We start from the raw sequence: 14,125 nt of genomic DNA, 5'->3' as shown, positions 1-14,125 counted from the left end.
CTTACTTTTTCGGATCCTTGTCATGGGTTGGACCTGGGTCCCGGGGCAGTGGGGGGTCTCTATGTTGGGCAGCCCTGTAAGTCTCTCGACTGCTCCATCGATTCCTCCCTCCTCACGGTACACGAGGTTTCATTGTCTGACATGAGTTCCACACTTATCGATAGTTCACAATATGACACTTTTGACACTCCAGAGATCTCTACTCCTGCCTCTACTTCTTCATCTTCTTTTTACAATTGCCCTCCCACTACAGATGCCACTCTAGCGTGCAATGCCAATTTGGATGTACGCTTACGCACGATCACTCAGTATTACCCCCCCATAAAGACACTAAATCGAACACAATCCATAAAAAGAAAGGAAAACCCAGAGGTTGCAGAGGAGGTCAAAGAAAACGCCACCCCACCTCTACAACTATCCCAAAGACAGAAAAATTAATAACAAAAAAAGAAAAAATAAAAATTTTCAATTTATCTAGCTATATACTCTCTGAAAATGAAAACAATTTACTTGCGAATGGGCTTTCTTTTTGTCCTGCTGTACGTCCGAATGACTTTCAGTTATTCTTAGATTTAAATGACTTTATTCGTAGATTAACATTGAGTCGTCATTTTTTTATTCAGAACAAATCTGATAATCAGATCATTAATACCCCCCAAATTTTGAATTTGGGAGTTTGTAATTCTAGTATTGGTAACATTTCAACTCCCGTTACCACACCAGTTGACATGACTCCAGCTCGTCATGTACCAGTAAAACCCAAATCTTCGTTTTACCCTTTACACAATCGTGGCAGCCATCTTGAGACTTTTTACCATATGGTCATGCAGGATTTTTCAAATTTATGTGATAAATCTGTTATTTTTAAGGAGAATGATAATTTAACTTCTGCTGAGAGAACTGCAATTAAATCCATACAGAACAATAAATCTATTATTGTTCGCCCTGCAGACAAAGGTGGGGGGGTCCCTGTTTTGAATAGGGCTGATTATAAAAATGAAGCCCTCAGAATCCTATCAGATCTTGAATATTATACCCCACTTTCCAATGACCCGTCTCCTTATATTTTTTCACAATATTGTTTGCTCATAGGTGGAGCTGCAGAAAATCAATTGTTGGATAAAAGGGAGCACACATTTCTCAATATTAAAAATTATAATTTACCTATTTTTTATTATTTACCCAAATTACATAAATGTTTAATCAACCCCCCTGGTAGACCTATTATTTCTGGTATTGGTTCGATTACTGCAAACCTTTCCCATTTTATAGATTTATTTCTCCAACCTTACGTTTTACATTTACCATCCTATTTGAGAGATTCAGCTCAACTCATTTCTGAACTACATGCTCTATCCCTACCCCCTTATTATAGTTTTCTTACCCTGGACGTGTGCTCCCTTTATTCTAACATCTCCACTGATTTAGGTGTTCCTGCAATTAGACATTTTCTACAAGAGGACCCCTCACTAAACCCTAGTCAGTCAGAATTCTTACTTGAATCTATTAGATTTATTCTTCTTAATAATGTCTTTGAATTCAATCATACCGTTTATCGGCAGAACAGGGGCTGTGCCATGGGGACTTGATTCGCCCCCAGTTACGCTAACTTGTTCATGGGGCGATTCGAGTCCCTAATTATGGCACAGTCCCTGTATTTTAAGTCTGTTTTTTTCTTTCGTCGTTATATAGACGAACTCTTCTTGATCTGGGTAGGTACCAAACATGAAGCTGACCTTTTTGTAAATGAGCTGAATACGAATACATGGGGCATAAAATTTACTATGCATTATGCAGAAAGTTCCATTCAATTTTTAGACCTTGATATCCATAAAACAGTCGATGGCACTATTTCCACTAAGACTTTTTTTAAATCTGTTGATATTAACAGTTTCTTGCAGTTCGACAGCGCACACTATCCAAGCTGGCTAAGAGGGGTGCCATTCGGCCAATATTTACGAATTTGCAGAAACTGTACTTCTGATTCAGATTTTATTTCTCAAGCTGATGTTTTAAAACAACGCTTCATACAGAAGGGCTATCCTAAATCGCTCTTAACCAAGGCATATATGAAGGTGAAGGATAAAAAACAATCTGATTTGGTTACATCTATTCCCAAAAAATCTAGCTCCAATCAGCCTCATAACCCCTTTAGATATAATTTTGTTACAAATTTCAATATTGAGGCATCTAATATTAGAAAAATACCAACTAAGAACTGGCTCATTATTCAAAATGATAAAATTCTAAATCAAATAATTCCCCCAGTTCCTAATGTCACTTACAGACGTTCTAAAAAATCTTAGCAATTTGTTAGCCCCCAGTCGATTTTCCGAACATCTGACACCACAGAATATCCGTTCCTTTAAACCATATTGTTTCCCCTGTAAAAAAAAGTAGCTGCCTTTGCTGCGAATGGATCATCCAAACTGATACTTTTTCTTCTTATTTTACACAACAAACACTTAAAATAAAAGATTCATTAAATTGCAACACCACTTTTGCTATTTATCTATTAACCTGTGGTTGCGACCGCCAATATGTCGGCCGCACCACACAAACTGTACGCTCCAGGATGAACAAGCACAGATGGAACATAAAACATGGTTTTTTGTTGCACAGTCTGTCCCGACACTTCACTCTTCACCATCAAAAAAACACTGAAACTTTGAAATTAATCATTTTAGAAACTATTCCTATTCATTTACCTAACAGAATACAAAGATTAAATAATCGTGAATCCTTCTGGATTCACAAATTACATACTTTGCACCCTCAAGGTTTTAATGAATGTATCGATACAGATAAATAATCTGATAAATTAGGGTCTATAATATTTCATCTCTTCTAATGGATTAATCTCCAAAATATTACATCTTTACCTGTTTTTTTCATTGTTCCTTCTGTGCTGTCCATCCTGGAGCGTCCCACTGTTTATCTATTATAATTCATGCTTTATTATTCAGGTTCTTTTCTTTCTTTTTTCCTTTTCTTTTTTGCATACAGAAACCTCTGTATTTTTTATTTATTTATTTTTTGTTGTTTGTAAATTTTGATCCTTCTACGAGTATTCACACCCTGCGCTTTGGCCGGGTGCTGTATTCAATACCGCACTAGTTATTCTAGTTCATTTTCCCCACTTCTTTTCTAAGTAGTGTTCACATGTCACCCTCGGGTCAGTTGCGATTTGTAACACCGCACTGTTCATTTTAATTTATTTGTACTGTCATTACCTATTTAGATAGCAGTGATATACAACTCAATTTTTTGCTCTTTGTACTAACACACATAGCATCTTATAGGTCCATATTTTTCTATACTATATGTTTTGAAATAACATCCAACTTGCGTTGTTAAATGCCGCACCGGTGACCAAGCGGTGTGATTGCTTAGGTCGCATGTGGGGTATATTCACATCACATGCGATAATTATACTATATATATACATTTATGTGATTTCATTGTGCTTTTACATTATTGTTTTATTTTTGTGATTGTTGTCTATCTATATTTATTTATATATTTTTCTATATTTTTTATATATTGTCACATTCACATGTGGATATGTAACTTTATGCAACAACTCTTTCAAAAAGTACTCTAATGGTTAATTCCTGGAGGTATATATATATCTGTTACCAGCCTTCTCTTGTTATGCTTGATGAAGCTGCGCATGCGCAGCGAAACGCGTTATTCATTAAATCCATTGATTTTACTTGGCTGCCTGATGGTTCCTCTCTGCGCCAGACAAACTCCTGAATCCATGGTCATTCGTTTTTTATTTCACTTTTACCCAGGAGGGCTGCAGTGGACCTTCTTCTACATTTCTTCTGCATTTTACCTTGTTGTGTGTGGGCGCACAACCAACTTTGGTAAGCGGCTTGGGAATTACCGTCCCCTACCCCCACTAACAACATCTGCTGATCCGGCACATGAGGCGCCTTCCTCCCTCTCTCTTGAATCTGTGCAAGGCATTATGAAATCTGAGGATTACCAACGGATTTTGGGTCGCACGTTACAGCCCAGTGTCAGAAAGCTGGGTTTGCGTCCAAGGTCTTGGGTCTTCCAGCAGGACAATGACCCCAAACATAAGTCAAAAGCACCCAGAAATGGATGGCAACAAAGCGCTGGAGAATTCTGAAGGGGCCAGCAATGAGTCCAGATCTAAATCCCATTGAACACCTGTGGAGAGATCTTAAAATTGCTGTTGGGAAAAGGCGCCTTCCAATAAGAGAGACCTGGAGCAGTTTAAAAAGGAAGAGTGGTCTAACATTCCAGCTGAGAGGTGTAAGAAGTTTATTGATTTATAGTTATAGGAAGCGACTGATTTCAGTTATTTTTTCCAAAGGGTGTGCAACCAAATATTAAGTTAAGGGTGCCAATAATTTTGTCCGGACCATTTTTGGAGTTTGGTGTGACATTATATCCTATTTTCTTTTTTACCTGCCTCTTTGGTTTAGTTCCAATACACACAAAGGGAATAAACATGTGTATAGCAAAACATGTGTTACTGCAATCCTTTTCTGCGAGAAATACTTCATTTTCTTGAAAAATGTCAGGGGTGTCAACATTTACGGCCATGACTGTATATACTAAAGGCAAACTGAACTGGAAGGTATCATTTTAAAATGATCCAAGCAGCGAAGGGTTATTCAATCAACTTCGTTTATTCAAAGTAACTTTTTTGTAACAGCTGGGAAGTTACAGGTTGAGGACCACAGGTCTAGACCAATAGTTCCAAAAAGTTAACAAATCCCACTGGCGATTAACCCTTACCTGCACTGGCAGTCAGTGTAGTTTTCTGTTCTATACGAAATCTCATTTCCCTTACAGCTTCCTCTGCTGATGTTCCAAACACATACACTGTTTCCTGGGGTTGTTCTTCATTTTTACACTCAGTATTTTCCCTGAAAAGGTCATGACATTGGTCTGGCAAAAAGGTGGGACTGTCTTCAAAAAGAACCGGTGATGTGCATTGCGTTTCTTCTGGTTTACACTCTGCCTTAGTACTCTCTGCACCTAGACTCATCAAAAGTACAAAAAAAAAGAAAGAAAGAAGAAATGGCTAAGATGAGTCCAAAATCTGCAATGAACAATAAAGGGTTACTCTAGGAAAGGCTATCAATTTGTGATCGAATGGTGTTTGACTTCTGGGGATTCTATTGATCAGTGCAATGAAGTCACATTTTTCTTTATTTTGCTAATAGACAGATAATTAGACATAGACAGATGAAATAATCCAATGCAAAATCTGACACTACATTCATTTTGGAGGGTACTCCAGAGGAAAAAAACTTTTTTAAATTAACTGGTGCCAGACAGTTATACAGATTTGTAAATAACAACTTCTATTAAAAAATCTTAACCCTTGTAATACTCATCAGCTGCTGTATGCTCCAAAGGAAGTTGTACAGTTCTTTACAGTCTGACCACAATATTCTTTGCTGCCCCCTCTGTCCGTGTCAGGAACTGTCCAGAACATGCACAAATTCACATAGAAAACCTCTCCTGCTCTGGACAGTTCCTGACACGGACAGCGGTGGCAACAGAGAAAACTTTGATCAGACTGGAAAGAACTACACAACTTCCTCTGTAGTATACAGCAGCTGGTAATGACTGGAAGGATTAAGATTTTTAAATAGAAGTAATTTACAAAACTGTATAATTTTCTGGCACCAGTTTATTCAAAGAACACTTTTTTCCCCTCTGGAGTACCCCTTTAAGCCAGAATTGGACAGCATAACCAGATATAATTCTAGGACTCAATACCTGATAAAGGGTTTTCCATAGTTCCTTTTCTTACAACAAATCTTCTCCGCTCCTCTGGCCAAGTGAGTCGTTCTTCCAAATGATCGGTGATATCCAGATAGGCCTCATCAAGGCTTAAAGGTAAAAAGTTGGTATCATACTCGGAAAATATTTCACGGACCTGGGAGAACATTATGCCTATTAATTTAATGAACATTTATAACAGGCAACAGGTTGAGGTTGAATCCAGTAAGTTAAAATAATATACTCTTTTTCTAAAGCAATGGTCACAAACTGTGTTGAAACTACAACTTCCAGCATGGCTGGAGTTGTAATCCCACAACATCTGAAATGACAAAGAATGGAGACCACTATTCTACTATATGTCTGTTATAGTATCTTTCTTTTCTTGCCACTAATTTGCTTAATTTTGAAAGAGAGAATAGTTTCTTAATACTAAAAAGATTGTAAAAAAAAAAAATAATAATAAAAAAAAAAAGAGTCTGCATATAGAAAAACATAAGTCAGCAGCTTCACAACCCTAATGGGGTTAAATGCGGCCAGGATGGGGTAAAAATAAAAAACAACCCTGCACTCAGTTCCTGGTTTCTGTCTGGTTACACTAAAGTGTCTGCTCAGCCAAGGCTTTGACCTTTGCTTGGCTGAGCAGGCACGTCCTTAGGTCAAGCTTGCAATTTCAGCGAGTTAGTTGGGCAGTCGAGTATGGGTTTTGTTTTTTACCCCATCCTGGCCTCATTGGACAGCCCCTTTAAAGGGGTACTCCGGTGGGAAACAATTGTTTTCATATCAACTAGTGCCAGAAAGTTAAAAAGATTTGTAAATTACTTTACTATTAAGAAAACTTTACTATAAAAAAAAACCTTAATCCTTACAGTACTTATCAGCTGCTGTATACTACAGAGGAAGTTGAGTTGTTCTTTCCAGTCTGACCACAGTGCTCTCTGCTGACACGTCTGTCCGCGTCAGGAACTGTCCAGAGCAGGAGAAGTTTGCTATGGGGAGTTGCTCCTACTCTGGACAGTTCCTGACATGGACAGAGGTGTCAGTGGAGAGCACTGTGGTAAGACAGAAAAGAACAACTCAACTTCCTCTGTAGTATACAGCAGCTGATAAGTACTGGAAGGGTTAAGACTTTTTAATATAAGTAATTTACAAATCTGTTTAACTTTCAGGAACCAGTTGATTTGAAAAAAATAAAAAAACATTTCTACCGTAGTAACCACCCCCCCCCCCCCCCCCCGTCAATGTCAACCCCATGTTACTGTGGATTTCCTCAAGACATTCCAGTTTCCTTTCAAACTCTAAGAATATACAACCACATAAACAAGATTTTGCATGTGTTTCTGAGGTTGGATATTACGTTTTAAAGTCCTTACTGGTCAGGGAACATTAAGAGGTCTCTTAATGGGATTATATAGATAACTTCATAAAACCTGAGAAAAACAAGAAACAATATACTATGGGGAACATGTATTAAAATTTGGGCAAAGGATCAGAGGAGTAGTTGCCCATAGCAACAAATCAGATTCCAGCTTATATTTTTCAGAGACCTTTTTAAAAATGAAAGAAAACAATCTGATTGGTTGCTCTGGCCAACGCATCTAATGTTTCATTGAACAAGGTTTGATAAATCTCCCCCAAAATGTTTTTTTTCTCCATTCCGGCACATACCTCTTTGCTTACCGCCCGATATTTGTCAAAGTTTAGTGGGACGATATGTAAAGTTGGACACAACTTCTTTGCAATGAATCCCGGCATAGCTGCACGTACTCCAAACCTTCTTGCTAAATAGTTTGATGTGGACTAAAAAAGAAAAAAAAAAACATAAAGCTCATAAGACTTACATTTTTTAAATTTTTTATTTTTTTTATTTATTTTTTAAACTAGCCCCAGGTGTCAGGCTTTTTGCCCCCCCCCCCCCCAAAAAAAGAAATAAATAAAGCCATTCTTCTCCATGGGCTGAATCTGATATTGCAGTCAAATCCAATTAAAGTAAATGGGGACAGGCGATACACCTCATTCCCATGTGCTCCTCCCTTTACACCAGTGGTCTCAAACTGTGGCCCTCCAGATGTATCAAAACTTCAACTCCCAGCATGACCGGACAGCCAGCGGCTGTCCGGGCATGCTGGGAGTTGAAGTTTTGCAACATCTGGAGGGCCACAGTTTGAGACCACTGTTTTAGACAAACGCACTGGTGTTTGGTCAGCGCTACCCTGCGGTAGTCAATATAAGCGTATGAGGAGTGGCGTCCTCAGTATTTCTTAGGTGTCACGCCCTAGGCGCTGACTCTGCATTTTTACACAGAAAGAAGTCTTGAACAGGGGACCTCACTTTTTCACTAATCATGACCCACTATAATGGATCAGACTTTCAGGGAAAATACCTATGGGTGGCACTAGAGATAAAGCTCTTTCGTCTAGAGGAGATCTAACTTTTTTTCCCACTAAGCAGTACATATAGACTCCATACACCACCTAGATGTTATAAGAACCAGTACACCACCCCAGAACCACTGACCTGAAATCCTAAAAATACCATTGATACATTCACACCTCATATATCTGTAGCCATGATATGGTTACAGGTATGACTTACCAGCATGCTCATGGATCCCACAGCCATGGGTTTATCCCTTAGATCAGGATTGTCTCTCATTTCCACCGCAGCATAAAATGCATCCATGTCCACATGAACAATAACGCGGCTCAGGTCACGGCTCTGCTCCAATTCTAGAGCCAGTGTGTCCATCTATTCAAAATTGTCATTGGAGAAAAGACATTGAACGTCCACCATTGCTGAACTGTACCTTATACACTTTATATACTGATACATACTAAAGAGAATTGGGAGGTCTGGCAAAAATAGTTTAATGCACTTAATTAATAAGTAAATTGTTAAAACCAACATGAAAGCGACTTAATGCCCCTGTACACGTTCGAATTGTGCTGGCAGAACCAGTCAATTCTGGTGGAAATGGCAGATCACCTGATGTGGGGCCCTCCCGTCTCTTCCCCCGATGGATGATGAAATTCTCATTTTAACGCAGAGAATTAGGTTCAAAACTGTCCGCAATCAGCTTTAATTTATTTTACCACATTTATTTTACCACAAAATGTGTTTACAACTAAGCATGAAAGTAAACCATTGGCTATCCGACCTCTAACTAAACACCTTGTGCCTACTACCCAGTAACCTAAACAAACAAGCATTTATTCACATTCTACAGGATCTGGCATTAAGATGTTAGCAGCAGATCCTCTAATACTTTATTAGAGTAATACTAATACTAAATTGTGAAATGCAGCATCCACGGAAAAGACTTTCCAGTACATGTCACAGATTTTCCATTGGCTGGACATTTGGGGAATTTGGAGGCCAAGTTAGCACACCTAACTATTTCATGCCCAGAAAAGCCATTCCTGAACAGTTTTTCGAGTAGTGGCAAGGTTCAAAATAATCTAGTGACTTCGGTCGGGTCATTTCCCGTCTGTAGCGACGTGTAGCTGGACTTAAATAGGCACTGTCAGATACAAAAACTTTTTATATGTTTTACATCTTGGCAAAACATTAACTTTTCTAATATACTTCATGAAAAAAATGTATTTCCTTTTTATAGAAATCATGGCTTATGAAATCATGGCTTTGTCCAAGCTGAAGCACAGGCATGGACAAAGTCCAATAAGTGAGGGTGGGCTACAACCCCTCTGTGTCTGATAGGACAGGAGAGAGCACAGAGGAGTGATATCAGACAGGAGAGAGCACAAAGGAGTGCTATCAGACAGGAGAGAGCACAGAGGAGTCCTATCAGACAGGAGAGAGCACAGAGGAGTCCTATCAGACAGGAGAGAGCACAGAGGAGTGCGATCAGTCAGGAGAGAGCACAGGCGAGTGCTATCAGTTAGGAGAGAGCACAGTGGAGTCTTATCAGACAGGAGAGAGAGTACAGAGGGGTGTTATCAGACAGGAAAGAGCACAGAGGAGTACCATCAGACAGGAGAGAGCACAGAGGAGTGCTATCAGACAGGAGAGAGCACAGAGGAGTGCTATCAGACAGGAGAGAGCACAGAGGAGTGCTATCAGACAGGAGAGAGCACAGAGGAGTGCTATCAGTCAGGAGAGAGCACAGTGGAGTTCTATCAGTCAGGAGAGAGCACAGTGGAGTCTTATCAGACAGGACAGAGAGTACAGAGGAGTACCATCAGACAGGAGAGAGCACAGAGGAGTACTATCAGACAGGAGAGAGCACAGAAGAGTGCTATCAGACAGGAGAGAGCACAGAGGAGTCCTGTCAGACAGGAGAGAGCACAGAGGAGTGCTATCAGTCAGGAGAGAGCACAGTGGAGTTCTATCAGTCAGGAGAGAGCACAGTGGAGTCTTATCAGACAGGAGAGAGAGTACAGAGGAGTGCTATCAGACAGGAAAGAGCACAGAGGAGTACCATCAGACAGGAGAGAGCACAGAGGAGTACTATCAGACAGGAGAGAGCACAGAGGAGTGCATCAGACAGGAGAGAGCACAGAGGAGTACTATCAGACAGGAGAGAGCACAGAGGAGTCCTGTCAGACAGGAGAGAGCACAGAGGAGTGCTAGTCCACCCTCACTTGCTGGACTAAATGATTTAATAAATGATTTCTATAAAAAGGAAATAACATTTTCTTATGAAGTATATTAGAAAGGTTAATGTTTTGCCAAGATGTACAACATATAAAAAGTTTTTGAACCTGACAGTGCCCATTTAAAACTGTGGTTTTCAGTCCAGGCCAAAAACCGGATATGGTTGGAAAATTACCCTACTAGAGCCACTAGCTGACTTTGTTTGGCTCATTGAATTGAATAGGGTAGTGCATGGATCTGGCAGTCCTACTACCAAATCTGACCCCCAGAGGAACAAAATGTGGTGTGAATGCACCCCAAAAGGGATGACCGCCACTGTTACCATTAAGGGGCATACTTGTTCTGCAACAATATTTAGGTAGATGGTACTTGTTAAATTAAGAGACAGCCTGGAGCCACACCCATAGTCTACATTCTATATACTGTATACCATGCACATTGCCCCTAAAATTAAACACCTACACCGCTCTCTAGTTCTTCAACACATAAACAGCCAACCCTTCACCCTTTTTTGGAATTGGAATGAATAGGGAAAGGACACAAGAAAGAGTCAAATCAAATCACACAGGTACTTTCTTCACATATATAAACGAAAAAAGGAAATTAAAACAAGGTATAACTAAATTAAAAACAATGGAAGGAAGGTATGTAGAAGAGAATAAAGGGCTAGCCGACTGCCTTAATGCATACTTCTGTTCAGTTTTTACTGAAGAAAAAGAAGGAAAAGGACCTCCATTAGGGAGGATGACTAATGAATTTTTTGATGCATGTGTCTTTACAGAGGAAGAGGTTCTACGTTTCCTATCTAAAGTGAAGACAAATAAGTCACAGGGGCCTTAGTGGTGAGCTAGCAAAACCGTTAACAGATTTATTTAACCAATCACTGGTAACAGGAGTCGTCCCGGAAGATTGGAAATTAGCAAATGTCATGCCCATTCACGAGAAAGGTAGTAGGGAGGAATCAAGCAACTATAGGCCAGTAAGTCTGACATCAATAGTGGGGAAATTAATGGAAACCCTACTAAAGGATAGGATTGTGGAACATCTAAAATCCCATGGATTGCAAGATGAAAAACAACATGGGTTTACTTCAGGGAGATCATGTCAAAAAAATCTTATTGATTTTTTTTTTTACTGGGTGACTAAAATAATAGATGGCGGAGGGGCAGTAGACATCGCATATCTAGATTTTTGACACTGTCCCACATAGAAGACTTATCAATAAATTGCTGTCATTGAGCTTGGACTCCCATATTGTTGAGTGGATTAGGCAGTAGCTGAATGGCAGACAACAGAGGGTTGTAGTCAATGGAGAATATTCAGAGCAATGTCTTGTCACCAGTGGGGTACCTCAGGGATCTGTACTGGGACCAATATTGTTTAATATCTTCATTAGTGATATCGCAAAAGGTTTCAATGATAAGGTATGTCTTTTTGCTGATGACACAAAGATATGTAACAGGGTTGATGTTCATGGAGTGATACGCCAAATGGAAAATAATTTAGGAAAACTAGAAGAATGAACAGAACTCTGGCAACTGAAATTTAATGTGGACAAGTGCAAGATAATTCACCTGGGGCGTAAAAACCCTCGGGCAGAATATAGAATATTTGACACAGTCCTGACCTCAGTATCTGAGGAGAGGGATTTAGGAGTAATTATTCCAGAAGGCTTAAAGGTAGGAAGACAATGTTATAGAGCAGCAGGAAACACTAGCAGAATGCTTGGATGTATAGGGAGAGGTATAAGCAGAAGAAAGAGAGAAGTGCTCATGCCGCTGTACAGAACACTGGTGAGGCCTCACTTGGGGTATTGTGCGCAGTACTGGAGGCCGTATCTCCAAAAGGATATAGATACTCTAGAGAGCTCAGAGAAGAGCTACTAAACTAGTACATGGATTGCAGGATAAAACTAAGCAGGAAAGGTTAAAGGACCTTAACATGTATAGCTTGGAAGAAAGAAGAGACAGAGGGGATATGATAGAGACTTTTATCTACATAAAGGGAATCAACACGGTAAAGGAGGAGAGAATATTTAAAGGAAGAAAAACTACCACAAGAGGACATAGATTATATTAGAGGGGCAAAGGTTTCTGCAGTAATATCAGGAAGTATTACTTTACTGACAGAGTAGTGGATGCATGGAATAGCCTTCCTTCAGAAGTGGTCGCTGCAAATACAGTGAAGGAGTTTAAACATGCATGGGATAAGCATAAGGCTATCCTTCATATAAAATAGGGTCAGGGACTATTGATAGTATTCAGATTATTGGGCAGACTAGATGGGCCAAATGGTTCTTATCTGCCGACACATTCTATGTTTCTATGTACTTTATCAGCACTTGTATTATAAAGAAATAAATATATGATCAAAATAAGTCAATAAGGACAAACAAAAAATTTACTACTTCATTTAAAGCTAAAGGCCATTTGTGGAGTGCCACATATCTAAGACTTGTTTTTGAGAATGTCTTCACACTGGTATTACTGGTTATGTGTATTTCAGTTTGTCTTATAGTTTCCAAAACTCAAAAAACTCTTGATCAGGGCATGACTAGAACTTATGACTGACTCACAACACATTCCTCATACAAACAATAGAAGATCTATTTGATAGCTTGCGGTCAAGCTCTGTTGACCTTCAAGATTCAGAAAGCCAAGCAAAAAATAAATAGGCATAAACTGATATTTGAAACATAGGACAATCCAGTCCTTGTGCTTGTAAGTGTGAAACAGCAGAATTTGTGGAGAACTTTGTTGTTTTCAATAGGACATTAAATGTAACATTTATATAAAGACATTACAAGCAAATAAACTACAGTGAACTACTAGGAGGTGATTGGAAACAGGCTTTAGAGATGTCCAAATCAGAGATTAAGGTGACACTTCCGTCAGAAAGCGATACAGTATATAATATCCATTAGATGCAGATGGCACAATGACACACCATTTACATTGTTTCCCAGGAGCCCGGGCACTGCTATTCTCAGAGGGGTACAGTATGTACTCAAATGAATTTTAGGGTGACAGTATATATTAACCCCTTCACGACGAGCGACATACATGTACGGCACCGCGAAGTGTCACTTGGCGCGCGGCGACGTACATGTACGTCGAAGGGTTCCGGGAGCGCCGCGTCACCGGTAGCGGTGATCGGGCCGGGATGACTGCTGTTATGTAACAGCAGGCATCCCGGCACATCGCCGAGGGGGGTCCTGAGACCCCCCCATGACCGCGATGGGTGCAAATCGCAGGTCAATTCAGACCTGCGATCTGCGCGATTCCGGGTCATACGGGTCACTGGTCATACGGAAAATAAGAGGGATTGTGGGTGTCGGAGACACCCTCGATCCCCCTGAAGGGATAGGAGTTTGGTGGCAGGGGTGCCACCCCTCCTATCCCTGCTATTAGTCGGCCGAGCGACCGACCGATAGCAGACCGGGGGAGGGGGGGTTAAAGATCGGTTCCCCCGCTTTGCCCACCTATCGTTATCCGGGCAAAAAGGGGGAACTGTCCTGGGACTGGCGCCGAATGTCCTTTACCTGGATCTCGGATCCCGGAACGCGATCCTCCATGCGGTGATCCCACACGTGCGGCAGCAATTCATCCGGGTCCTGCTAGGGGAGTTGTTGCCTAGCAACATCCGGAGGGCCACAGTTTACAGTGGTCTCTAAACCATGGCCCTCCAGATGTTGCAAAACTACAACTTCCAGCATGCCCAGACAGCTGATTGCTGTGTG

General features: G+C 40.3%; 1 protein-coding gene across 8 annotated transcripts in view; it reads right to left on the bottom strand.

Moving 5' to 3' along the window:
* The window catches only part of POLK (DNA polymerase kappa), a 146,633-nt gene that overhangs the window by 31,018 nt on the left and 101,490 nt on the right, over positions 1-14,125 (bottom strand). For 7 of the 8 annotated variants that reach the window (XM_056540227.1, XM_056540241.1, XM_056540236.1 and 4 more), the window contains 4 exons: positions 8,368-8,520; positions 7,441-7,572; positions 5,770-5,929; positions 4,777-5,019 (listed from right to left, as the gene is read on the bottom strand). In XM_056540227.1, coding sequence (XP_056396202.1) covers positions 4,777-5,019; positions 5,770-5,929; positions 7,441-7,572; positions 8,368-8,520 — 688 coding nt within the window. The remainder of the gene's footprint in view (positions 1-4,776; positions 5,020-5,769; positions 5,930-7,440; positions 7,573-8,367; positions 8,521-14,125) is intronic. The other variant, XM_056540275.1, reaches the window with a different exon arrangement.

The sequence above is a fragment of the Hyla sarda genome, chromosome 1 (genome assembly GCF_029499605.1).
Source record: "Hyla sarda isolate aHylSar1 chromosome 1, aHylSar1.hap1, whole genome shotgun sequence".
NCBI lineage: Eukaryota > Metazoa > Chordata > Amphibia > Anura > Hylidae > Hyla > Hyla sarda.
Note: the sequence above shows the minus strand (reverse complement) of the source record. Positions and strands in the feature narration are given on the sequence as shown.